The sequence below is a fragment of the Argiope bruennichi genome, chromosome 9 (assembly GCF_947563725.1).
Source record: "Argiope bruennichi chromosome 9, qqArgBrue1.1, whole genome shotgun sequence".
Taxonomy (NCBI): domain Eukaryota; kingdom Metazoa; phylum Arthropoda; class Arachnida; order Araneae; family Araneidae; genus Argiope; species Argiope bruennichi.
Window position 1 is genome coordinate 100,371,252 of NC_079159.1, and position 27,342 is coordinate 100,398,593.

Sequence of the window (27,342 nt, forward strand, 5' to 3'; positions counted from 1 at the left end):
AATTATTATATGTTCAATACATAATTTGTAATAAACGTAGAATTTGCAATATAGTTTTCACAATATTAATCAATGTAAAATTTCAATATTTTTCACTATCATTTCTAATTCAGCTTCCATCGAAAAATGTTTCCAGCAAATTTTCTGGAATAAGATCTTATATTAAACCAATTATTAAGTGCATATAAGTTCGTTAAGTTAAGTTCATAAGTTTTGTGTTAGAATTTTACTTTCTGTTCTGCGTTTTTCAAAATCTCAGTGCTGTTGAAATATTATTACATATCGCACAATATTTACTCAATATAATAGTACAATAATATAGTGCAGGGATATATTGTATTCTGTTTTATGCATCTTTTTGAAAATCTAAACTAGGGATGACGAATATTTTAAGAGCGGTTATTACGTAACCAATATCAAAAAGTCACAAATACAAGTGATCAATACTTTTCAAAGAGGGATGTGATTCAAATCCTTGATACGATCTTATTGATGATATTTCGATTACAGGTTTTGGATCACGATAGAAAGTAACAATCGATATGATTTCACAGAAATTTGCCGGTGCGGTGACTTCACTGGAAAGTAACAATCGATACAATCTGTCCAATGGAAGCTCTCGAAAGAAATCTGTGATTGGATTGAAAAGTGAACGGACCGGTTATTGGAATTATCGTATCGTATCATTGAATTGCATATCACTGAAATTTATCGGAGCGGTGATTTCACCGGAAAGTGCGAGGCTTCACTGGAAAGTGCGAAGTCACCGCTCCACTTTACGGGAGTGACTGATATTCGTATTTGATGATGCACTATTCAAAACAGATCATTTTTAATTGCTCGTGACATGATGACTTTGATTACATGTATTCTGTTTACTGCTGGCGCCATCTATTGATAGAATATAGGACTAAGTAAGCATTTTAAAGAAATGACATATATTTTTAACTCACCTTTTCCAGAAAATAGTTCACTCTAATAAATAAATTAAATAAATAGTTTTGAGAAAAAAAAATTTAAGAAGTAAGCTGAAACAGATAAATTAATTCAATCACACGTTATTTAAATTAGTAAATTAAGTATTAATTACAATTAATAAATTTTATATTTAATATTAAGTAATAATTTTTAATTAATAATATGATTGAAATAACAGTTATTTGGAATGCATATTTAAAAATAACAATAGCAATATTATTTGTTATTCAAAAATTGTGGATTATGCATCTCTAATCTAAACGGAATTGCATAAATCCCTCTATCAGATTGGACCATAAACCATAATTTTTAAGGACCACAATTTTTTTTATAAATAAAACAGTAAATAACAGTTATTTTGAATTTAATAGCTGTCCTCAAATGACTTGAAAGAGTTGATAACTCTATGAACCTCAAGTTTTGAATAAATATTATTCATCATATGAAATTAATATAAATATTCATTCATTTTCAAAGTCATTTCTGTCCTAAGTCCTCCCGATTTTTTGATGATTTTTATTTTTCTAAATCAATCAAACAATCAATAATGTGATTGAAAGGCGTTAACATGTTGTTTTGCTAGCGGGTTTTTTGATTTTTTTTTGTACAGAGATAATAAAATTGACCTTATCTTATTTGAAAGCTAAGACAAAATTAACTCATGAGAGATAAAACTGCGAAAGGGGAAAATTGAAAGAGATAAAGCATTTAAATGAAAAGATACACATTTCTTTTCTTCAAAATTGTAACTGGAAACTTTAAAACATGTCGAGTCCATCAATTGCAGTCGTAGGAGGGTGCATCGTTGATTTAATCAGGTTTAATTTTAAGAATATTTTGCTTTTTAATGGTTATTTGGTGCGCAATTTTTAATAAAGTTTAGACCGGTGAAATTTTTTTGCTTTGAATTTTCATATGCAGTGAAAAATAAAACAGGATGTAATTTATTTTATAAGTATGAGCGTGATTGAAAAAAATAAAAAATGAATTATTGAATTTGGAAATGACAACGGTCTTGTATATTGTACATTTTCTAAACACTTCAATTATACTATTATCATTTTTATCTAGAAATTAATCTGTGTATCTTCATTTCTAATTAAAAAATTTTATTCAGGCTTATTATTCCTTATTCAAATAAATTAATTTCTGTGTTTGTTAATTTTTTTAGTATATTGTGAATACTTATTGAACAAAATACACAGTTATTTTAGTATTACTGATGAAAACCTGAATAGTCATGGGAAAAAAAGACAACATATGACATCAAAAAAAATTAAGACCAAATTATGTTAAATCAATTTCCATTGTATGCATATATAAAATATTGTATTTGCAGCTTTTATTTCTTTATATAGAAACAAATATATAGTTTTTTTTGTTTTGTTTTTTATTAGAGTAAAAGATTTTTTTTCTTTCTCCTTTTTTTATAGTTATACTGTTAGATTTCCACGCCCAGGAGAAACACTTGCTGGACTCAATTTTGCAAAAGGATGTGGGGGAAAAGCTGCAAACCAATGTGTGATGTCAAAGAAACTTGGTGCATTGACTGCTATGATAGCTAAAGTAAAATTTTAAAATAATAGAAAGTGAATTAGAATATATATATATATATATATATATATATATATATATATATATATATATATATATATATATATATATATATATATATATATATATATATATATATATATATATATATATATATATATATATATATATATATATATATAATTTAAATATTATTTATATAATATGACTTATTTATATAAAATATCTTATACTTTAAAAATATTTTTAATACATTATTTTACAGTATAATAAATTCATTAAATTAAATATGCAGTTATTACTGATTGAAAACTATTAGAAATAAAGTAGAAAAATAATTAGATTGTTATTTAATTTTACAATATTAAAGAAAATTTTAAAACTTCGCTCTTTGTAAAATAATTCTACATTGATAGATTTAATCAGTAATTGAAGCATAATTAAAGAAATTCAAACTTTAATCATTATCTTAAAATATTCTGTTCAGTTTATTGGTAATTTCCATTTAAGTTTCATTTTCCTATTTGTCTCATTTTATTATTACAATTTTTGTTATTTCTTAATAAATTTATAAATCATATAGATTTATTCAAATAATTATGTTGTTAAAGTAATTAATTTTGAAATACTTCCAATTTCCTTTTCATTTTTCTTTAAAAAAGCCAAGTTTTATTTTCAAACATCATATATTGATCAATTTTGCATCATGCATCTTATAATAATAACCACAGATTCCATTTTGGGTTAAACATTTATTAAGTCAACATATCTTATGATAAAGACAAAATAGCTTTATCTTCTCAAATACTTATTCAATAATTAGTGATTGGAATTATTACTGTTTAGATGTCAGCGTCCTGGCATAGGGGTAGTGCGTCTTCCCAATGATCTAGATGTCCTGGTTCGAGCATGGTTGCTCCTCTTCTGTGTTCTATTTGTGAGGTGTGTGAATGTGTCCCCTATAAAAAGAGGCTGTGCAGGTGAATGTGAGGCATGAAGTAGCTAAGTCATACTCTTGGCCCTAGTTGGCGCTACTGAAAAAACAAGAGACACTCACTCGGCTTAAATCACTGACAAATAACTGTCAGCGGGCTTGTAAAGTGCCATAAGTCACAACACAACAACAATTATTTAGATAAATACAGACAAAGATCTGAGTATAGGGTATATATTTGGGTATGAAAAGCAAAATTTTTGACAATTATATGTAATTTGGTTTTAATATCCTGTGTTAATTTAAATATAAATTATTTTTTAGCTGGGTGATGACAGTTTTGGTGTAGAATATTTAGAAAATCTGAAACAGATGGAAATAAATACTGGTAAATATTCAATTACTCTATTTTACATTCAGCAAATCTGTTACAAATAATTATAACTATGTCACACTACTTAGGATGATGAATTAATTTATATGCTATAAACTACAGCTATTTTTATCTCAGAATATAGTTATATTTGTGTATACTTAATTTTTTTTCTCCTGTTTTTCTTGGTATCTAATTTACATTCATAGAATTTAATGCCTGCACATTGTATTGTCTCGCATGCCATTATAAGTTTGATACAAAGAATACATATCTAATTTCTCATTACAGAATTTGTATGAAAAATGCAAGGTCAAGAATTTTTAGCCTAATAAAATACAGTGAAAAAATCATGTTGATTTAAATTGACATTAGAGTTTATTCTGCTCTTAATGATACACAATACTTTGTATTTGGTAGGAGGATGATTAAAAATAGGTAATGTCTTTTTAAATCTCAGTTTTTAAGACATAACCTTTACAGTTTCTTTACAATTCCAATTATGCAAGCAAATTTACATATATATAAGGAAAAAAAAAAAAATGCATGCAGCAATGAAAATAAAACGACAATATTAGCTGTTTATAGTAATTTTTTAAGGCTTAATATTATTGTTCAATCTAGAGATCACAGCTGAATTGGGATTTTCAAGCAGTTAAATTTTGACCTCAGTTTGTTGAAAGATAATTTTAGTATTTTTTTATTATCTGTAATTTTTTTTAATTTCTTTATGCTAGTGACATATTATTCAAACTTTCTAGATTCATCCTTTTTCACCAAGTTTGCTAATTCTTCACTAATCTGTTTTCAGTGTTTAGTTTTGAGTACTGATTATTCTTTAAAATTGATTTCAATATCAATTTATTAGCTATGCATGCATTAAGAAATGTGTATTTTTTTTATTAACAAATAAGCTAAAGCAAAGAAATTTTTAATTTTTTTCTCTTTATTATTTGCAAGCATTTCTGAAATTTTATGACTGTATTATTTTTTTCAAATTTTCATATGTTAGTGAGCTTTCAAATATTAATAATATCTTTCAAATGTTAGTAAAACATGTTACTAATATTATTTTTCAAAAAAAGAAAAGTGTATTTTTGTATTCTAAAATTTCCCATACCAGTACAGCATCCATTGCAGTATCTAATTTACTGGTTTGCTAAATTTTCTAGTAAAATTATTTTATTACTTATTAGTCACCTCTACTCTGTTTACGAAAGATATTACTTACATTTAATTTTAGATAAATGATTTGAATATATAACTTCAGGTCTATGGCTCTGTTATATTGACAGACATTAAAACTTGTTAATTGTCTCATTTAAGTTTTGTGTATTGTATACATGTATCTGTCTAATAGAAACCAGTCCCACAGCATACATGGCTATTAAAAAAAAAATGTTCAATTTATCTATCTTTTAAATTCCATAGTACTGCAACTCCACTTTTTTTTTTTTTTTTCCATCTTGTAAATTACCCATGTATTAAACAGAATTCTTCTTTAGCTTTCAATTAAGGGAGAAAGTCATGCAATTAAATATTTGATGAACCAATGAAAAACAAATTTGATTTTCAATGTGATAATGCAATCTAATTTTAGAAATAAGCCCCCCCCATTTTTTTGAAATTGCTGAAATTTAGTAAAATGAGCACAATTTCTTAATTGATATCATTAAAAAGACTATTTTTAAAATTTTGATAATAGCATAATAGTATAAATTCATTTTTGTTCGATGATATTTTTTTAGTGGAAAAAATGCCAAAAATTCATTATAATTTAATTTTTTATCAAAATTACAAAAAATTGCTGACCTGCACATTCTTACCTTCCAAGGTACACACGCACACATGTACACATTGTACTGTATAGAAGCCATTATAAAATTTTTAATTTTTTAAAGTTAAAATATGTGGATTTATTGAATGTTAAATTTGTTTTTCCTTTGATTATGTTTCGATATTTTTCTTAGTTACTCATATTCTTATATTATTTTAAAAAGTTAATAATGATTCAGATTTAAGATTGCAATAAAATTTATCATCTTATACTTGGTTTTTATGATTTACTTAAAATCCAATTTCTTTTAAGATTATAAAAATGATTTTCTTTTGTAAATTCTATTTTAATCATAGTTAATAATAAACATTTAATAACTTTCTTATTTCTAAATATATTTTAGAAGGTTTTTTTTTTTTTTGACTTTTTCTTTTCTGTTCTAGAATTTGTTACATTTTCTAAAACCTCCCATACCAGTACAGCATCCATTGCAGTATCTAATGATGGTAAGAGTTACTTAAAATTTCTATATAATTGTTCTTATGTTGAAAACATTATTTATCTTGTAATTTGTTTGTAGGGCAAAATACTATTATCTATGTGCCTGGAGCAATCATGGAGTTGAAACCATCAGATATATATGATGCTGAAAATTTGATAAGTAAAGCAAAGGTTTTGCTGTGCACTTATGAATGCCCTTTGGATACTCTGTTTACTGCTTTTGAACTTGCTAGAAAATATGGTGGTGAGTTATTGTATTTTTTTGCAAGAAAAAAAGTATGGTTTTTGATTAGATTTTTTTTATTGCATTAAATAATATTGTAAGGAATCTGAAGTTTATTCCATCTGCTTATAAATTTAAATCTAACATTTTTTTAAAATTTCAATTGTATTAAAATCTGATAAAATCTAGAAAAGAAAGATACTAAAAAATGCTTATAAGATTTAAATTAATCCTGTGTAATGTGTTTAACAAGAATGTTACATAAAAATATACTTATTTTTTTTTATTATAACAGAAAATATAATTTACTAGCTTATTTTATCATGCCATAGAATGTGATCTATGCTTGAAATAATAAAAGATAAATACAATTATACATTATTTAGAAATTTTATTCTCTCAATGTTTAAATAAATATTTGTCAATTTTTTTTCCCAGTGAAAACTGTTCTTAATGCCGCTCCAACGACTGATGCAACTTATGAAAAGTTGTATCCTTTAGTTGATATTATTTGTCTCAATGAAATAGAGGTATTTTATGTATTTTATTCTTTGTTTCAAGTATTTTTTAAAGCAATTTTGTTTTTGTTCCGTATATTTTATTTTTCATTATTAACCATGTTAGAAAAAACCATGTTTGACCATGTTAGAAAAAAAAAAAAAAGATGTTATTAATATGTGAAGCAGGTCACCAGATAATTTACAAGATTATTTATATATAAGATCTCTAATATACAAATATTATCTTTTTTTTTTTTTTTTTTTTTTTGCAACATTTGCTCATTAATATGTCTGTTTCATTGTTTATTTGATATAATAATAAAAAAATAATTTTACTTTTTATTTTATTTTTATAGCATTTTAAATCATACATTCATAATTGTAAACTTATGGGTAATTTTTTATGAATAATTTTAAATCGAATAATGTTGATACATAATATTTAAAATATTTGGGCATGAGCAGAAACTAATTAAAAATAAAGTGTGAATTTGTAAAAAGAAATAGAATTATTCATAGGAAATGTAATTAAAAAATTCCATTAAAATATCATCATAGTTCCACTGACAATAATACTTACAAGTTGGTAAAACTTCTTGAAATAAAGTGAATTTTACTGATATATTAATGCATTATTACATATTACTATTATGTAATATATTTACATACACATATTATTATGTAATATATTTAAATATTTATTCATATATTTAGAATTAAATTGTTTACCAGCCCATGACAAGTACATTGGTACATTTACTGATAATTGTAAATCATAATTTTTTTCTATTTATTCTCAGGCACAAGATGCAACTGGCTTGCCACTGAATGATGTATCAGACTGTGTTGAGATATTCAAAATTCTTCATAAGAAAGGTTGTTCAACTGTAATCCTCACTTTGGGTTCTAAAGGTGCCGTTTTTAAAAGTAAAAACCAAGAAGATTTCAGTTACATATCTGCAAGGACTGTGAAAGCTGTGGATTGCACTGTAAATATTTTTTATTGGTTGTAGTGAGATTTCATTTTTCTAAATATTCAAGTGTTCTTAATTTTTTAAGAATTTTATTTAAAAAATTCCATTGTGAATTGAATCATGAATTTTAGTTTTCAAATATTTTTTAAATTTCCAATGGTAGAAGTACTTTTTATTTTAATAATTCTTCATTTCATATTATTAAATATTATTCTGATTGATTTTTTTTCCTTATTTAAAAATATCATTTATTATTAATTGTAAATTTCTTTATTACTTTTTAATAGTGTCTACAGATTCATTTATTTGAGCATGTAAATGTAAGAAAAATAAATTTTACTAATATTGGAGGGAAAAAAAAATATTTCAATTAAAAAAAACACACAATCTGTATAAAATATTTTATTTTGATATGTTAATATTTTTTAAATAACATTGAATTTTTTTATTAGCTCAATATTGATAAGCTTCACTAATATATATAAAGTAAAAACGCAGAAAAATTTTGAGATTTTTACATCTTCAAAAATTGTTATATTAAATAATAGTCAATTTTAACATTATTCCTCTGCAGAAAGAAAACCCTAAAAATAAATAAATATGATCAGAATAAACAGCTTGGAATGAAAATTGAAAGTCCTTGAAATATATTAATGAATTGTTTATAAAGAGATTTCTGATTCTGTCACTTACAATACTAAACTGATTTCATCTAGCATATATCATTCATTAGCTAGATTTTAAAATATAAGAGTCATCATTTTGTAAAGTTTTTACTTTGATTTATTTTCACCATAATGCTAGGAATTTCAAAATAATCTTTATTTTTATATTTATTTATTAAAAAATATAAAGTTTTTAATCATGATTTTTTATTAATTTTTTTCAATACTTTTCCTTAAAAAAATCACAAAATTTAATTTTATTTCACATGTATCCTAATCTTGTTGTTTTAAACATAATTTATTGAAATCTATGGAAATAAGTTGTACTTAAGTTGTTTTTAATGGATTAAAGACATGCATAGTTGCATTCTTGAAGTTTTAGGTGATTATCAATTTGAAAAGCCAAATTTTAGATGTTCATTTCTGTCAGAATTAGGATGTTGAATTGCAATAGTAATCGAATAATTAAAAGACTGTTAGACCATTAAATTTATAATAATGTCATAATGTTTAAAGTTTCCTTTTCTCCTATTTTTTTAGGGTGCTGGTGATGCATTCATGGGCAGCCTTGTCTACTTTCTTTCTGAGTATCCTGATATGGATCTTTCAACTATTATAGGGAAATCCTGTGAAATTGCCACTCTTAGTGTCTTAAAAAAAGGCACACAATCCAGTTTTCCTAACAGAGAAGACATTCCAGAAGAATTTTTCATGCAAAAATAATTATTAATTTATTAGTTTTTATGGAAAATTATCAATAATATATTTAAATATTTTGATTGTAATTGCAAATATATATAAATAATCAAATGACAAAAATTTTACAAATTTTTTTTCTGTATGAATGACACAGATGTTAATATTAATTTTTTCTTTTGGATACTGAAAAGAACTATCATATCAGTAAAGCAGGTTTCCTTACCATGTTTTCTTATCACATGGAATACACCTTTCTCTCAAACCCTATTTTTTGTTGTCAAATAATTGGTTAATGAAGAAAGGTAAAAATAATAAAATGATAAACAAAAGAGAAGTTAATTTTCTAATAATTTAAAAATTGGAGAAAGAGTTTGGATTTCTGAGTTTTCATACTGATCATCAACTTAATATGTTTGGAGATATTAATACTGTGAATTAATTTTAATTTTGACAAAAATGATATGAATCTAAAACATTTAAATTCATAAATCCCATTCCCATGAATTTAAATTCTAAATTGCCTGAAATTTTTGAAATTATTAAGTATGTTCAGTAACAGCTAACTAATTTATCAAGTGTTCTTCTACTGTCTGCAAATGTGTTAAGAGTTATTTTGATGCTTTTGTATCTTTAGCCCACATAGCTGATGTTTTTATATAAATTTCTATCGTATGAAATATAACTTGAATATGTTCTGCTATATTTATATTATTTAATATATAAATGTTGTATCCTTTTAATTATTAAACAAAATAATTTGATTTTATGACCATTTTACCTAATATTTTTTAAAAACATTTTTAGTTTACAAATAAAAGCAAAATAAATAAATAAATAAAAATAAAATAACTGACTATCTCAAAGAGAATTCCAAAAGTTAAATTTTTTTTGTCATTTTCTTTTAAATTTAAATAATGATTGTGATGAATAATCAGCCTTTTAGAAAATAATTTTATTCTGTAATTATAAAAAATAAATAATTATACAGAATTAATTATAAGATATAATTAATTTTGTAATTATAAGATACAAATTTTTACTAGAAAACTTAAAATCATTAATAAGTGAATGGCATGTTCTATAGATTTTATAAATTTATTTATTATTGATGTACATAAATTTTATATATATTATTAAAAAATTGTATTTTTTATAAAGTTTATAAAATAAAAATCCATTTTTTATTTTCTCTTTTTTCTTTAAAAAATGAATTTTAGGTATCAATATTTATCTCCCAAATTTTTTACAGAAATTAAAGATGTCTTATTTTAATTGACCATTTTGATAAGTTGAAATAACATGAAAATTTAAATGTTATTATATATTGAATATATTCCTTTGAAAATATCTGAATCATATTTAAAACAGTTTCCTAAACATTTCAAAATTAGATTTTATGATACGTATATGAAAAACCTTTCTTAAAATAGAAAAAAATAAATAAATGATGTATTGTTTTTCATGCAATAAAAAATTATGTATATTTTATTTATTCTTAGACTTCAATTCACTGTACTAGTTAATCGGAAAAAAAAAATTGATATTTGTTATGAAATTATCATTATATTATGATTTTATAATAAATTGAAATTTGTTATGAAATATCCTATCAAATATTTCAGAGTAATAAAAATGCATAAGTATCTAATTTAGACATTTTTTTTTTATTAATGCTGCTTGAAATATAACATTTATATCATTAACACTAAGTAATGGAAATATAAACCATTTGTTAATTTTAATTTATAAAATATTTTATTATATTTGGGATAAATTAATAACATCACAATAATTATAATTTGCAAAATTAATTCATTTTTTTCTACAAGATTATTAAAATATCACCATTCCTATCCTGAATTAGCATTTATTATTATTGTATTACAAAAATTTGAATGTCTTTGTGAAATAACCTTTCATTGATTTTAACTCATTAAAATATAATGCAATTTTAAAAATAAATTAGGATTGTGGAATAGATTGATGATTGTAGAGGATTATATATTTGAAATCTAATCACATCAAATATGTGATTCTTCACTACATTAAATTTATCAAATTTGCTGAATGTTCTAACTCTAGAAAAATTTGGAAAGTGGGATGATGGCTAAGGCATAATTCTCACTATCAGAATTTGTCACAAATTATTTTTTTAATTTAGAAACAAAATAGGATAATTATTTAATTATTCCTATCCATATTAACCATAGGAAAAAGAAAGTATGAAATATTAAATAATAACGTAACTTAACATGAGAAAGTGGAATCTTATTTATAAAAATGTGGAAAATCGCCATAAATAAAAATTTAATACATGTCAAATAAGTTGCTTACCTTTTCATTTTTCAACATTTAAAAATATCAGGGTTTTTTTTAGGAATTGACACTTATGTTCTAGAAATTACTGTTTAAAATCTTTTTTCATTAGAACTTAAAAACTTCTATAAATACAGTTCATAGAATGTAAATTTTGGTCAGCTGTGCAGTTTTAAAATAATTCTCTAGAATCTTTAATAATGTAGATTTTAAAGAATTTTCTAATCTAAAAATTTCATACACATTTTGGGAAAAATGGAATATATATTTCATAATTTATATAGCATCTAGACTATTAATATTCCATTTTATCGAATCACTCTTTTAATTAATCTTTGAATGGTAAATTTGTAAATGAAGAAAGTCTATTTTAGGAATCATCTAAGGTACATAATGTCACTAAAAATCCTTAATAACTGCTTATTTTTAATGGCCCTTATATAAGAACTTTAAAACTTTTTTTTATCCAGGTGCTTATATTTTCCTTCTAATGAGGTGAGGGAGTCCCATTTCAGCATGTGAGATCTGCCCAATTTTAGACTGTATTTTCTTTGTGTTATTGAATCAACATTTAAGGGATTTCAATAGACCTAGAAGGTAAAAGTTTTATATTAATTTACTGATAGAATGGGGAAAATATATCCTTTTCATTTACTCTATTCTTCTTTCACCTCCTTTTGCTTGTAGAAACAGAAGGAAAAATTCTTTTTTACTGATAATTTTATGCATTCAAATAAAACCATTATTATTGGTTTTTAACAGTAAATTATTTTTCTACATGCAATTACTTGTTTGTGTTAGTTATATTTCATTTGTTAATTATATTTCCACATGATTTAGTGACACAATTAGTTAATTATTTAAATATTTTTACTTCAATTAATTTTTTTGCAAAAGTTTAGAACTTTTTAATGATATGTTGAAAAATGTGTATTGGCATTCATTGTGGACTTTGAACAATGATTCAAGACTTCTAAATCAAAGCATGTTATGATGCTCCAAAATTACTAGTAGGTCATTTGTTACTCTTGCCAAAAATAAAATAATGCAAATAATTTAAAAAAAAAATTTTTTTTGAAAAGAAACCATTCAAAGAAAAAGAACTGTAATCGTTAAAAAAAATTCAAACTCTTATTCCAAGCTAAAATATAAACTATTTTTGGAATTATATCTGTCTGTAAACATTATAACAGAAAAAGCTTTGAGCTGGAAATTCTTAATATCAAATCTGCAGATTTCTATTAAATTTTGAAGAAAATTCATTTTCTTGGAAATTTTTTATTTTTAAATCTGTTTATCTGAGTAAAAGTGAATATGATAACTTCAAAATGCTACATCAGCAAAATTTGGCACGCAGTTTTAGCACCTAAACTATATATCCATATCAAAATTTTGAACAAAATCCATAAACAAATTGATCATCTATCTGTCATTATGTTTGCATGCACATAAACACTGTTACAGAAAAACTCAACAATTTAGAGAAATGAAATTTGGTAAGTAATCTTGTTTCTAAAATTATAGCAGTTACAAATTTTAGATTCAAATAGATGATGAAAAATTAATATTTCTTTATTATACTAGGCCCCTGAAAATAGAAATCTGTATACTCTTGTCTTTCTCAGCCTTGCCCAAGGTCACTTCTTTTTATACCCGAAGGAGGGATAATATCTTTCTTAGGAAATATGCAATGAAGTATTGGAGACATATTTTCTCAAATATCTCATTGTGTTCACATGTGTTGCAGAATGTATTAAGCCATTTTCTCAAATGTATCAGAGTGATGATCCACTTTTAGTTTTTTATATACCTAATATTCATAAATTAGTAAAATTATGATCATATACTTTTAAAAAAATGTTTTGGGAGAAAACTTCTCAGTCGAAATTATTTTTTCAGTAAATTGCTAATGCCAGTATAATTTTTCTAACTACGCATAATCAATAAGAATGCACATATAACAGGAAACAAATTATTGCAAATCTTACATTTCACAAAAGAAATATCTGATAAAGTTAAATGCCTTCCAAGTGGGATTGTAAGAAACTTAATTAAAAAAACTTTCGGAATATATATGAATAAATCTCCAATAAATTAACATATTATTTTGGCAAAGAAAGAGTGCAAAAAAATAAAGAAACACATTCTAAATTGTGCTTTCACCAGACAATAAAAAGACGCTTTATAGATTTCTTGTTCAAATCATCTTTATTCAATGATATTTACTATCAGGAAAATGAGATTAGATTAGGTATTTTTATTCTTTATTTGAAAATGATACATTTAAATAAAATGTGGAGAGTTTTCCATGATTATTTTCATTATTTCTTGTGAGCAAGCATGTATTGTTTTCAGAATTAATAAAAATATTGAAATGGGAAATTTGAATGAAAAATTCTCAACATATAGTCTATGGTCACATAAAGCAATCTAGCAGAATCCACACTGTAAACATTACTAAAAAACTGAAAATTTTACTAACATTAGCCCATTCAAAATATCACCTATTTTTGTGGAAATAAATGACAAAAGAAATAGTTGTCAATGGATAAAGTTAGAATCTGATTTCTGAATCTCTTTATGGAAAAAGAAATTTCTCTTATTAAAGGAAATTATTGAAAGTGAATATAAAGCTTATACTCTTTGGCAAGCCAGAAACTTTTCACTACTAACAAAATAATATAACTAGCAGGGAAAAGTTAATTGTGAGAAAACTGAATGAATTGAAAGAGTTTACAAAAATCTATAAAAGGGAACAATCTTTTATTAAAAATTTAACTACTAAACTAAGCTTCACTATTTAAACTAATTATATATATATTTTTTATACTTGAGATTTGTTTATTTAAGTTTCTTAATATTTTTTTTTGAGTAATTGGAATATTTGGGGACTTATATATATATATATACACACACACACAGGCAGTAACAGCATAATTTTTTTTCTTATACTATTAACAGTAGTTTAATTAAATGATTTAAGATATGCAATGAGTCTTTTAATCAAATTTTTCAAATGAAACTTGCATAAAAAAACATTTTAAATAACTTAATTTCAGTGTTGGTGAAAAATATTTGCTTATTCCTGGTATTATTTATTTTATGTTTATATTTGTATAAAATTGGACACTTAATAAATATCCAACTTAATCTATTTCATCGACCTCATAGTTATATAATAATAATAAAAACTGGTTAGTCCTTATTTTTTTCTCTAAAAGTGCATAAAATGTATTAATTTTTTATGATAAAATTATAACAACAAAACTTCAGAATTTTAGATCCCCAATTAATCGGAGAGAATTCAATTAATATAAGGGAGAAAAAGAACAATATATTTTCATACAAAATTTGGTGAAGTAAATATATTATATCTGTTTAGAAATTTTTTCTTAAAAAATATGATTCCCTGCATTACATGAAAAATATGTAATGAACAAAGGTATGTATATATGTATTTATAGGCTGTACTAATAAAGTAAACATTTTAACAAATGATATATTTTTACTCAATTTAAAATGAGTTATGTCAGTTATACATATATCAATGTATTGAAAGGATTCTCTGGTAATTACATTAAAACTTCAAAGAATCCTGATGAGAGGTTTGATAAATTATAAAATATAGGTAAACTATATTTAAGTTGCTGTTTTGCAATTTATCTAATTGTAATTCATAGTGTATTTGCAATGAATAAATTTTTGTAAAATGCATCATTTAAATTTCCTCCACATCTCAGCAAAAACAGATATCTCAAAATAGGAATTCCAGATGGTTATTTATTTTATAGTTTTGTCCAACTGACATAATGTAGTTCAATGTAGTAATTTTACAAAAAACAACCATTCTTAAAGAATGAATACTAATTTATTTTCATAAACAATTATTATAAATTAATTTTATTAGCTTATATGAATTTTAAACTACCAACATCTTTTGGACAAGTGATTTTTTAAAAAAATCATTGTAACATGAGAAGAGTTACAAACATTTTTTTACTTATGCAAATCGATCCATCTGTCTGAAATCTTTGTCATCTTTTTACCATAAAAAATAAAAAGTCTGTCATCTGTCAAAAATTTTCAAAATATGTAATATAATTTAAATCTAAAAAAGAATGATCAAATCCATTTGGGATAGCTATTATATTTCAATATTTTTAGAACATTATACATGCACTGACAATTTATACATTATAAACTGTTTATAGAAAATGGTCATTTGACAGAATGTGGTGAATTTAATGTGAATGATGAGTTTTATACAAATAATATTAAAAAGAGAGAAAAGAAAATGGGAAAAGTTTCCATCTTCTTTCATCACATCAAGCAATATTTTTTTGCCAGGTTTCAGCTCTTTTATACACATTGACATTTCACAGAACTTAGCTTTCTTGTAATATGCTCATTATTTCATCATATTCCATTTGTTTTTCCATCTCATCTTGTTTCAGACGTTCAATACTATTTTGAAATCTTTGTTTGAGGGCTTGATTTTCAATGTTCATTACTTCAAGTTCTTGAGCTCTACGTTTAGCCTGCAAACTTGATATGATATGTTCAAGTTCACCAAGTTTCTCCATTAGAGCCACTTTTTCTTCTTCTGTTTTTTGTTCTTTCAATAACTGACCAAGGTTTTCACCAGCTGTTGCAGATTCTAACTGAGACACGGCCATACTATCACTCTCATGCTCATATTCCTGTTCATATGGATTTTCCTGTGCTGGACTCAACTGCATGCTCTTAGCTAAATCAATTTCTTCTTTAGATTCTTCATCATTTTTTCCCTGTTCTTCAATAATGCTCTCTAATTTACGAGCAGCCTGCCCAATATCGACAACATTCACATCTTCTTCATCACCACTTTCTTCAGAACTACTTAGAACTTCACCAAAAATGTCATATTCGGCAACATCAGCTGCTTGTGAATTACTCAGTTCCCTTTCTTCAAGAGAAAAGGATTCTCCTTCGAATTCGCCACGTTCATTGTTTTTGGCATCTGCTTTTTCATCTTCAGCATTCACAACCTCATACCGCACATGTAGTGCTTCTGTGTCAGTTCGAAGAAGACGTTTCACTTCTTTTTCTACATCTGGTAAATCAACATATTTCTTTTTTAACGTCTTACGGAATCTTCGCTTCCTAACATTTTTTAGAGGTGCTGTGATGCCATGAGGCAACATGTATCGTTTATCTTTATCCTTTTCTTTTTTCTTAGGGGATACTTCTTCTTCAGGCATCACTGCATCTCCTTCCTGAGCAATCATAATTTGACAAATGTCCGCTGTTTTGTAGAAGATTTTCCTGTCTAATGTTTTACAAGACTCAATAATAGTAGGAAGGTCATTAACTTTTGCTGATAAAGTCCACTTATCAAACTGAACAGTGGCATGTCTCATATCATTATCCATTTGTATAGACAGTCTATCTTCGACATTCATAGCTCCAGAACGTACAGCAGCTTTTAAGGCTGCTGCGGGAGTCGGCGGTAAGCGTAAAATGAATTGACTTTCAAGTTCAAACGGCTGGTCGCCATTATTTTTTCTGTTATCTTCACTCATATTTGCCTTACTTTGATAAAAATATTGCTTAAAGAAATATCAGTATAATTTTAAGGATTACTAACGACGATAGAGAATCAAAACAAACCGAAGTAAAACATACGCAATCATGCGCGGCAGCGCTTCAAGCGAGCGATTTCGAAAACAATTCATCATTTCACTTCTTGATAGTTTACCAATTTCAGATACAATTGAAATCGCAAGGTGTGGGGGGGGGGTAGGAATGCTAGGTGTTCAACATTAAGAAAATAAAAAAAGGAAAAAATAATAATCCTTCATTATTTTATTTATTTAGGATCTTGTAAGTGGCGAGTTGGAAAAACGCTTTGTATATCATTATTGGAAATTTAAGTAAGCTTTGAATATATGAAAAAAATATTAAACGTCTACCACACTGGGGTGTATTTTTGTTGAAACACTCCAGTTTATTTGAACTGACATGAAAATAATTCATTTTCACCGGTGCATTTTTTAAAAAAAAAATTCTACGTAATTGAAAATGAAAGCACACCCGAATTTATTCCATGCTGGTAAAAATTCTTTTAAAATCGATTTTATCATTTTTTTTCGATGTTAGAAATATTTTTATGGATTCTCGATGATGATATACTATTTTAATAATTTCAGAACTTTTAAATCAGTAAATTGATTATTTTGAATCAATACTATTTATTCTATATGCGTAGTATCGCATGGGAGGAAATTTAAGAATTGATCAAATAAAATGTGACAATATTTCTATACAAGAAATAGAATATATAGGTGTTTGCAAGCATTCCTTGTACCAATCTACAATTTTTGTCGAATTTTGATGAAATTTTGCACATGTAATTTCAAATCCACTTTCATATTCCAACTCAAAAGAAAAATTGTTAACTTTTCAAAATAAAAAAAAAAAAAACATTGAAAAAAAGGAAGCAAGATTTGAGTTTTCTCGTAATATTTTTCAAATTAATCCCATAAAAGTTATTTTTCTGCAAAAAAAAAAAAAGTATTGTAATGAAACTAAAATCTAATTTTTTATAATTTCAATTTATAAAATGCTGTTTTTAATTAATTTTCAATGATTTGCAACAATTGTTGTGCTGAAAATCAAATGAAATTTATAATTAACAAAGTTTACTTTCTTATATAAATTAATTGCCAAATAAGATGTTTAGTTAAAAACAAACCAACCCATTCAATTCAATATGCTTTTTAAAATGATATCAATCCTATCACATTGAATGAAGTGATTTTTAAAAATTTCATTTACAAATATTTCTTACTGAAATATTTTCTTACATCAGCTTAAACTGACCATAAAAGTTCTAATTTGAATTTTTAAATGTGACAAATATTTGCTTCACTTTTCAATTACAAGTTTGTAGTTATTACTCAACTACCAGCAATATATCACAATATTACCTGCAAGTTCTTGTTTAGAAAATTCACTAAAAGAAATTGAAAACTACCATTCTTAAAATAATTTATTGTTTAAAAAATTCCGACATCTCTTTTTATACTTCAAAAAATATTTTGTTATTTTTGGAAATGTAACTTCAATTTCAGGTAATTTTATTTAGCTTTTAAATCAATTTAAAAAAAAAAATCCAATGTATAGTGAAGCTATTTTGAACTTTTCTAATTTGTAACTTTTAGTTTTAAAGTTATCCATTTAGACATTTACTTTAAAACAGTATAACAATGTTTTATTTCAAAACCAGATGTCGAAAAAGTTCATTCATTTTTGTTTAAATTGAAAGGTCAATTAGATTCATAATTAATAGTCTTATAAAACAATAAATTAAAATTTTAAAATTTACGTATTTTATTTTAGTTTAAAACAGGGTAAACAACATTCAGAGTAAACAAACTGGTCTCCAAAGACAGCTATTTCATCAACAATACAATATTAGCACAACGCTTTTAAAGTAATAAAACTCTTTTTTCAGAAATTACGACAAAAAAAAAAAAAAAAAACAAAAAAAAAGAGGATAAAGCAAGGCATGCTGTAATTAAAATAATAATGAAAAAAAAAAAATTCATTGTTTAATTCTCTAATAAAACTGTCCTTTTAAAAATTATCTTTACTAAATTTGCATTTGCATAAATGGCCCTTATGCATTTGTATAAAAAGTATACTGTGTATTCTTCATATTTTTTGTATACTTATTTTTAATGCCCATATGACATTCAATATGTACAAAGTCGATATAAGCAAGTCATAAAAGATATTTTATTTTTATTTATAATTCAAATATGATAAAAATGGGTGTACAATAACAGAATTAGCAAGTAACTTATAAAATGATTTTAAAAAGTCCATTTTTGTTTTCAGTTTCAACAATAAATTTACATTAAGTGCAATTTCATAACTAAATTCTATTTGATAAAATTTCATTTAATAAAAACTGCATAAAAAATAGAAATGTACAATGAATTAACACCAAGTATGATTAGATACAATTACGATGAACTGAGAATGATTAGATACAATGATTAAACAAATATTTTATAAACATGGCAAATACAATGCTTCTGTTTTGTGTAATTTCAATTACACAATATTAATGATCAGCATTAAGTTAAATTATATTTTATTATGCAACTGAATTTCAATTTTTAAGAGATAACAAAGAATTTTGATTATAAGGTTAATAAATTGATTACATTTAATCAGATCCCATATAACTGCAGTAAAATTATTTTTATGTTTTGCCAATTTGTGATTGATTATAAAAATATGATGATTAGAGTGCAAAAAATTTAAATAACTATTTCCATTAGTAATTTATATATAACTAACACACATCAACTTATGTAATAATTTATAATTGATACAAATGTATTTATATACTTTTATCGTAAAAATTATATAAGTTACTTATTATATTTATAATTCACATGTATTTCAAAACAAAATTATACAGTTCTTCTAAGCAAATTTTCATAAGCAATCAACATCTTTTTAATATGCGCCTTGTCCATCTCCAAGTAAGAATTAGATTGATCCAAAAAGTCAAAGCATAATGAAAGCCTATTTGGTCAATTATTATGCACATGACCATTAGGCATTTTTTTGTCGTTGAATATCTGTACAAATCTAAAATGAAGATCAGTCAAGACAATGAACCTAAAAGGAATAAAACAAATAATAATTCAATACATACATAAATTCCAGAAAAAATTAGGCAGATTACTAACATTTTATTTAAAAAAATATCATTTTTTATCATTTTAATATAATATTTCACATCAAGATACTTAAAAAAATTTATATTTATTTTGGAAGTCAGAGGAAGTCATATATTCATATTTCCAAATGTCCCTTTATACATAAGAACTAACATTTTAGATTTGAATATAAATATTCCCTGTTCTTACAGGTATAAAAATACCCATTAATAAATGCAAAAAAATTGATATAGTTCATTAGTATGCTTTGCTTTGAATTTACATAAGAGTTTTAAAGATAAACTTCAATTTTTTAATTGTGATAAAATAAAAACTATCAGAAAATTTAAAATATATTATACCAATGTAAAATTTTTCTGAAAAAAAAAATGATTTAAATTTTCTAGTTACAAAACCTGCACATTAGAGAAATAATAATATTCTTGTTCACAGTGAAAGGAGGAAGGAAATTTGGGACTTATCATATGTAACATATAGTCTGTTTCAACAGAAATATGTATAATTCCGATTGAAATACTGAATTTGTAATGATATTTTCTCTAGAAAATGCAGGATGTTCAATAAAAGAAAAAGGTTAAACTAAAGGCTAGCTATGAGAATCTTTTTGAACCAAAAAAGTAATAATTTACAATACTATTCATGTTATAACATGTTTAGATTTGTTAATTTCCACGAAGTGAGAAATAACAATATGGAATACTAGATAAAATTAAATTTCAAATGAAATTATTAAAGAAAAACCATGCAAGAATAAATCAGAAATAAAGATTTAACTTTTGTATTTAGCTTAGAAGTAATTTTTAGCACAATATAATTTTTTTTTTTCATAAATAAACTAATGTAATATAAGATTTTTTAAACTATTTTATTCATTTTGATTGTTATGTTATTGATAAATTATTTAAAGTTAACAACCTAATGATTGTATGCAATCAACACACCATACTATTTGGCAGCAGTGAATTAATCGTTTCCCATTGGTGAATTTCAAGTTCCACTGCATATCAGTAGTAAGCATAGTCAACTGACTAATTAGACATATCTGACCAATAATATATATTTAGCAACATATTTAGCCAGCAGGTAAGTAATACACAAATGTCTATTACTCTTACATAAATTTAATTTTATTCATTGAAATATTTTTGCACCAATTTTATTCTTATCAATCTGTATGAAATAATTTCTTCCTAAGAGAATCAATATCATTTAGAAACAAATAACCTAAGAGAAATACTTTTATAGAAATAGAAATATATACCAATTAAGAAGAATATACCCTTTATACAGTGCATATAAATAACTTTTTACAATTATAGTTTTTCAAAAATAATGTGCAATTTGAAAAAAATTTAACTCATTAAGAGCAGGTAAAAATTATATGCAACATATTTAAAATCTTATATACACATAAATGATTTAAATACTGTATAATAAATAACACTAAACAACAATAAAAAAAATGATATTCTCTTACCATATACATAATATATTCTCCGAGGAAATATTTTATTTATATATACTACTTCTGTAATAACTAGCCTTCTTGTAATATGCTCATTATTTCATCATACTCCATTTGTTTTTCCATTTCATCTTGTTTTAGACGCTCAATACTATTTTGAAATCTTTGTTTTAGCGCCTGATTTTCAATGTTCATTACTTCCAGTTCTTGAGCTCTACGTTTAGCTTGCAAACTTGATATGATATGTTCAAGTTCTCCAAGTTTCTCCATAAGGGCCATTTTTTCTTCTTCAGTTTTTTGCTCTTTCAGTAACTGACCTAGATTTTCTCCAGCAGTTGCAGATTCTAAATGAGATACAGCCATACTATCACTCTCATGCTCGTATTCCTGTTCATATTGGTTTTCTTGAGATAGATCCAATTGCATACTCTTGGCTAGATCAACTTCCTCCTTTTCACCCTTGGATTCTTCACCATCCTTTTCTTGTTCTTCAATAATACTTTCTAACTTCCGAGCAGCTTGTCCAACATCTACAACATTCACATCCTCATCATCACCACTCTCTTCTGAACTACTGAGAACTTCACCAAATATGTCATACTCAGCAACATCAGCTGCTTGTGAATTGCTGAGTTCCCTTTCTTCCAAAGAAAAGGATTCACCTTCAAATTCACCACGTTCATCGTTCTTGGATTCAGCCTTTTCATCTTCAGCATTCACAACCTCATATCGTACATGCAATGCTTCTGTATCTGTTCGTAAGAGCCGTTTCACTTCTTTTTCTACATCCGGAAGGTCAACATACTTCTTTTTTAAAGTTTTACGGAATCTTCGCTTTCTAACATTTTTTAGAGGTGCTGTGATACCATGAGGCAACATGTATCGTTTATCTTTATCCTTTTCTTTTTTCTTAGGGGAGACTTCTTCATCAGTCATCACTGCATCTCCTTCCTGAGCAATCATAATTTGACAAATATCTGCCGTTTTGTAAAAGATTTTTCTGTCTAATGTTTTAGAGGATTCAATAATTGTAGGAAGGTCATAAATTTTTGCTGGCAAAGTCCACTTATCAAATTGAACAGTGGCATGCCTCATATCATTTTCTATTTGTATAGCTAGTCTGTCTTCTAAATTCATAACACCAGAACGCACGGCAGCTCTTAAGGCTGCTGCAGGTGTTGGCGGTAGGCGCAAAATGAATTGACTTTCAAGTTCAAAAGGCTGATCGCCATTATTTTTTTTATCTTCACTCATACTTGTGTATATTAATCACACTAATGAAAATAACTTGTAAAGAAATATCAAAAAATAAATATAATGGAATACTGGCAGCCTCACATCATAGCATAAAAATAAATTAAACAGGCATGCATGACATTTCATAAACAAAAATTTATGGATACTTTTAAAGTTGTATTCATTTACGATTCCACACAACAAGTAAATAATAGCGCCTTTCTGAATAGAAATATATTAGAAAATACCTTTCCAAACTCCTTAAAAACTGGATTTGACTTTCGCACGGCTAACTTCTAATAGACGTATTTCGAATTTGTCACAGAGAGAAATCTCCTTCTCTGTGGAATTTGCTAGAAAAGTGCACAGGAGAGACCTCTATCGATTGTTTTTTTTAAAGAATTGAAATCATTGTTGTCCAGTCAATTTAAAATAAATGAAAAAGTTAAAAGTAACTAAGCTAATCTAGTTTTACCTAATAACATATATATTTTTGAAAATCTCTCTATTATAGTTATTGTGTTTTAAAACGAATGTTTTGGAATGTATACAGATAAATAAAAATAAATAAATAAACAGGAATTTTAAAGACATTAACTCAACTTTTTCCGGTTAAAATTTAATCATGAATTGCAAAAGCTTAATAGGATGGTTATAAAAATGAAGGATTACTTACATGTATTCTGTTACACTTTATTCAAATGTTACATATTTTTTTATTCGATGCCGAAAGCTTGTTTTTTAATTTTATTTCCTTTTCTATAGATGGCAGCACAAGTTTATTTCCGTTTACATCTAGAAAGAATCGAGTAAGTAAATTATAAATATATTTTCTATTTCATTAAAAATGTTTCGACACGTTGATGAGAATTTGATTCAAACTTAACTCTTAAAACAAAACTGGCAGATTATCCACGCTCCTTGAAGACTAAAAAAAAAAAAAATAGATTTTAGTTTTAACATTACTTAACTAAAGTGTGTCGTGTCAGGATGGCCGAGCGGTCTAAGGCGCCAGACTCAAGGTTCCACCTTACTCTGTTGCAGAGTTATGAGTGTTCTGGTCCACGAATGTGGGCGTGGGTTCGAATCCCACTTCTGACAGCGATTTTTTTTTTTTGATTATCATAGTGTGCTATCAAGGAGCCAGTTACTATGTTACGTGTTTCTTTTTTTATTTATTATTTTTTAAATATTCTCGTACGATATTTTTCAATCTATTCTTTTTTTTTAATTATGCACGATGAAGTGCTATCTAACAAGATCATAAATTCTGTCAGATTAAATAAAGTCCTTTACATTGTGGGAACACGATATTGTTTGAAGTTGATGTCGAAATAGAATGACCAGAAGCAGTGGCAATCAAAAGTATTCGTACACTGAAGAACTTAACGTTTTATATTACTTCATTTGTTACATTATGCCAAAAAACACAAATACTATGGCTCGTGATTTTTAAGTTTTTGAGTAATTTCATAAAAAAAAAAAAAAAAAAAAAAAAAAAAAAATCTGTAAAATTATTACAGAAAAAAAATTAAAAAAGAAAAAAAGAACTTTATTAATAAAATTTTTGAGTCAAAAATGTTTGTACACTCTATAAATGTTCGCAAAAATTAGATAAATTATAATTTTTTTATATTTTGTAGGATATCCTTTAGCTTTAATTATTTCTTTCATTCGATTATCATTGAATCTACTAACTTATTTGAAATAGCCGTTGAAATCGATGCCAATTCTTCCAAAACAGTGGTTTTTAACTGATTTTTATATGTTATGATAGATTTTGTTTTTATGATAGATGTTATGATAGATTTTTGTACACTCTATAAATGTTCGCAAAAATTAGATAAATTATAATTTTTTTATATTTTGTAGGATATCCTTTAGCTTTAATTATTTCTTTCATTCGATTTAGCATTGAATCTACTAACTTATTTGAAATAGCCGTTGAAATCGATGCCAATTCTTCCAAAACAGTGGTTTTTAACTGATTTTTATATGTTATGATAGATTTTGTTTTTATGATAGATGTTATGATAGATTTTTGTACACTCTATAAATGTTCGCAAAAATTAGATAAATTATAATTTTTTTATATTTTGTAGGATATCCTTTAGCTTTAATTATTTCTTTTATTCGATTTAGCATTGAATCTACTAACTTATTTGAAATAGCCGTTGAAATCGATGCCAATTCTTCCAAAACAGTGGTTTTTAACTGATTTTTATATGTTATGATAGATTTTGTTTTTATGATAGATGTTATCATAGATTTTTGTACACTCTATAAATGTTCGCAAAAATTAGATAAATTATAATTTTTTTATATTTTGTAGGATATCCTTTAGCTTTAATTATTTCTTTTATTCGATTTAGCATTGAATCTACTAACTTATTTGAAATAGCCGTTGAAATCGATGCCAATTCTTCCAAAACAGTGGTTTTTAACTGATTTTTATATGTTATGATAGATTTTGTTTTTATGATAGATGTTATGATAGATTTTTGTACACTCTATAAATGTTCGCAAAAATTAGATAAATTATAATTTTTTTATATTTTGTAGGATATCCTTTAGCTTTAATTATTTCTTTTATTCGATTTAGCATTGAATCTACTAACTTATTTGAAATAGCCGTTGAAATCGATGCCAATTCTTCCAAAACAGTGGTTTTTAACTGATTTTTATATGTTATGATAGATTTTTTAAAATTTTCTCTTCTAAAATATTCCACAAATGTTCAATAGGATTCATGTCGGATGATTGTAGAGGTGTGTTACTTTTTTCGGGAATGTTATATAATTTCTAGAGCTTAGCATTATGAGTTCGATACATTATGAGCTTGAGTTCGTTATCTTGGTGAAATATGTAGTTATTTTGTAAACCTATTTGTGCAAAGCTAGAATTTAAATTTTTTTTTTCAGAGTGTCTAATAATATTCTCGCGATAGATGCAATAAAAATAGTAGTTCAGGCAAAATTCTATATTTTGTAATTACTTTAGTATAGTAATTACTTTTGTCTTGAGGTCTTGTTACTCGGCTAGGAACCATAAGGCCACGAGTTCGAGCCTCGCCTCTGACCAATCGCTACACAATTGTTCACCAATGCCATGCAAGGAAAGGGATAAGACCTTATTTGGAGAGTATGCTAGAAAATTTTGGGGAGACCACTTGGGGTTGTTTTCTGCTGATTGAAACTAATATGTGACGTAGAACTACAACTGTAATAAAAGATCTCTTATTAAATTTCATTTATATAAATTGTAATGTTTTTTTTAGCTATCGCGTCTACGTCTACACGCATACGTATGTACAGACCGACAAATGATCAACTCTTTGACGGATTTGATTTAAAATTTGTTAAAAATCTATATATCAGATGCTAAAACTGTATGCCAAATTTTATTTATTCATTTTGCATGAATTAAAAATTGATGAAAATCTACACTTTAAAAGCTAAAAAGTGATTTTTTTTGATTTTTTAAAAACATTTTTCGTATTTACATGGTGAGAATGTACAGACAGACGATTCATCCCTAAGTGGATTCGGTTTAAAATTGGATACAGATATACACTTTAGAGGCTACATCTATTTTATAATCTTTATTCATCTAATTTTTTATTCTTGAAATACTAAGTTTCGAAGTTAACGGGGTTAATCCATATTTCGACAGACATTCTTCCTCAGAATGGATTTCACTTAATATTTCATTGAAAATATTAAAGGTGATGTTAAGATCATGTAGTAAATTTTATCCGCCAAAGCTCAAAGCATTTTTGAATTGTCACGTTCGCAGACAAACATAATTCCAAAAATTCCAAACCGATTACTAATTTTTCTCTTCGTATTCTTCGCGTACAACAAAGTAAAAATGAGATGTAAATTGAATGAAATCTTCAGTTCAGATTGTCAAGGACACTAGAGGAAACGGAAAGCGTGAAAGGGTAATCCCCTTTGTAGGGAAAGTAAACAATTGGTTTTTCCCTTGCAACTCTCTTGGCATTTGGTTTGGCGACATTAGAAAAAGGTTAGTTTCGCTTTTAACACTATAAACATTAAAATAAAACTCGGCGTATGTTTGAAAAGTAAATCAGTTTTGGTGCAAACGAAATTTTAGACGGGACTTCAACGCAAGTGTGGTAAGTTTTTGAATAATTTTGATTGATAACGAAAATTAATTTATTAAGCTTCTTTAAAATAAGTAAGTAATAAATAAATTTTTCCTTTTTGCTTTAAAACTGTTGCGAATTGTTATATTAGATAAAATTGCTTTATCTTGTGCTTACTTGTACATAAGAAGCACATTTTCGATTCATAATTATTTATACAAAAATTTTTAACTATCGGTATTTTTATTAATGCAGAATTTTTTTTAAAAAAATGGATAATCCGAAAATGAATGCTACTTTT

General features: G+C 25.5%; 3 protein-coding genes and 1 non-coding gene across 4 annotated transcripts; 2 read left to right on the top strand and 2 right to left on the bottom strand.

The window, feature by feature from the left end:
- The first annotated feature begins 1,536 nt into the window (after window positions 1-1,536).
- LOC129984120 (ribokinase-like) lies at window positions 1,537-10,178 on the top strand. Its single transcript, XM_056093904.1, has 8 exons — window positions 1,537-1,796; window positions 2,412-2,544; window positions 3,791-3,854; window positions 6,060-6,122; window positions 6,197-6,361; window positions 6,779-6,870; window positions 7,641-7,829; window positions 9,020-10,178. Exons 1-8 carry the CDS (start codon window positions 1,744-1,746, stop codon window positions 9,200-9,202), a joined length of 942 nt encoding a protein of 313 aa, XP_055949879.1. The 5' UTR covers window positions 1,537-1,743; the 3' UTR covers window positions 9,203-10,178.
- Window positions 10,179-15,609: 5,431 nt separating this feature from the next.
- On the bottom strand, window positions 15,610-17,188 carry LOC129984147 (transcription initiation factor TFIID subunit 7-like). The gene has a single exon (XM_056093947.1). The coding sequence runs from the start codon at window positions 17,053-17,055 to the stop codon at window positions 15,880-15,882; it is 1,176 nt and encodes a 391-aa protein (XP_055949922.1). The 5' UTR covers window positions 17,056-17,188; the 3' UTR covers window positions 15,610-15,879.
- A 2,700-nt stretch (window positions 17,189-19,888) lies between these two features.
- On the bottom strand, window positions 19,889-23,263 carry LOC129984299 (transcription initiation factor TFIID subunit 7-like). Its single transcript, XM_056094158.1, has 2 exons — window positions 21,710-23,263; window positions 19,889-20,170 (listed from the first exon to the last, which is right to left on the bottom strand). Exon 1 carries the CDS (start codon window positions 22,949-22,951, stop codon window positions 21,770-21,772), a length of 1,182 nt encoding a protein of 393 aa, XP_055950133.1. The 5' UTR covers window positions 22,952-23,263; the 3' UTR covers window positions 19,889-20,170; window positions 21,710-21,769.
- Window positions 23,264-23,917: 654 nt separating this feature from the next.
- Trnal-caa (transfer RNA leucine (anticodon CAA)) lies at window positions 23,918-24,034 on the top strand. The gene is made up of 2 exons: window positions 23,918-23,955; window positions 23,989-24,034. It is a non-coding gene; the product is annotated as a tRNA-Leu (tRNA).
- Window positions 24,035-27,342: the final 3,308 nt, after the last annotated feature.

Bases quoted from the DNA above. Each gene is read 5' to 3' on its own strand.
- LOC129984299 (XM_056094158.1), bottom strand. From the start codon at position 22,951: ATGAGTGAAGATAAAAAAAATAATGGCGATCAGCCTTTTGAACTTGAA.
- LOC129984120 (XM_056093904.1), top strand. From the start codon at position 1,744: ATGTCGAGTCCATCAATTGCAGTCGTAGGAGGGTGCATCGTTGATTTA. The intron at 1,797-2,411 runs GTTTAATTTTAA...CTTTTTTTATAG, and splicing joins TGCATCGTTGATTTAATCAG to TTATACTGTTAGATTTCCAC. The intron at 7,830-9,019 runs GTAAATATTTTT...CTATTTTTTTAG, and splicing joins TGAAAGCTGTGGATTGCACT to GGTGCTGGTGATGCATTCAT.
- LOC129984147 (XM_056093947.1), bottom strand. From the start codon at position 17,055: ATGAGTGAAGATAACAGAAAAAATAATGGCGACCAGCCGTTTGAACTT.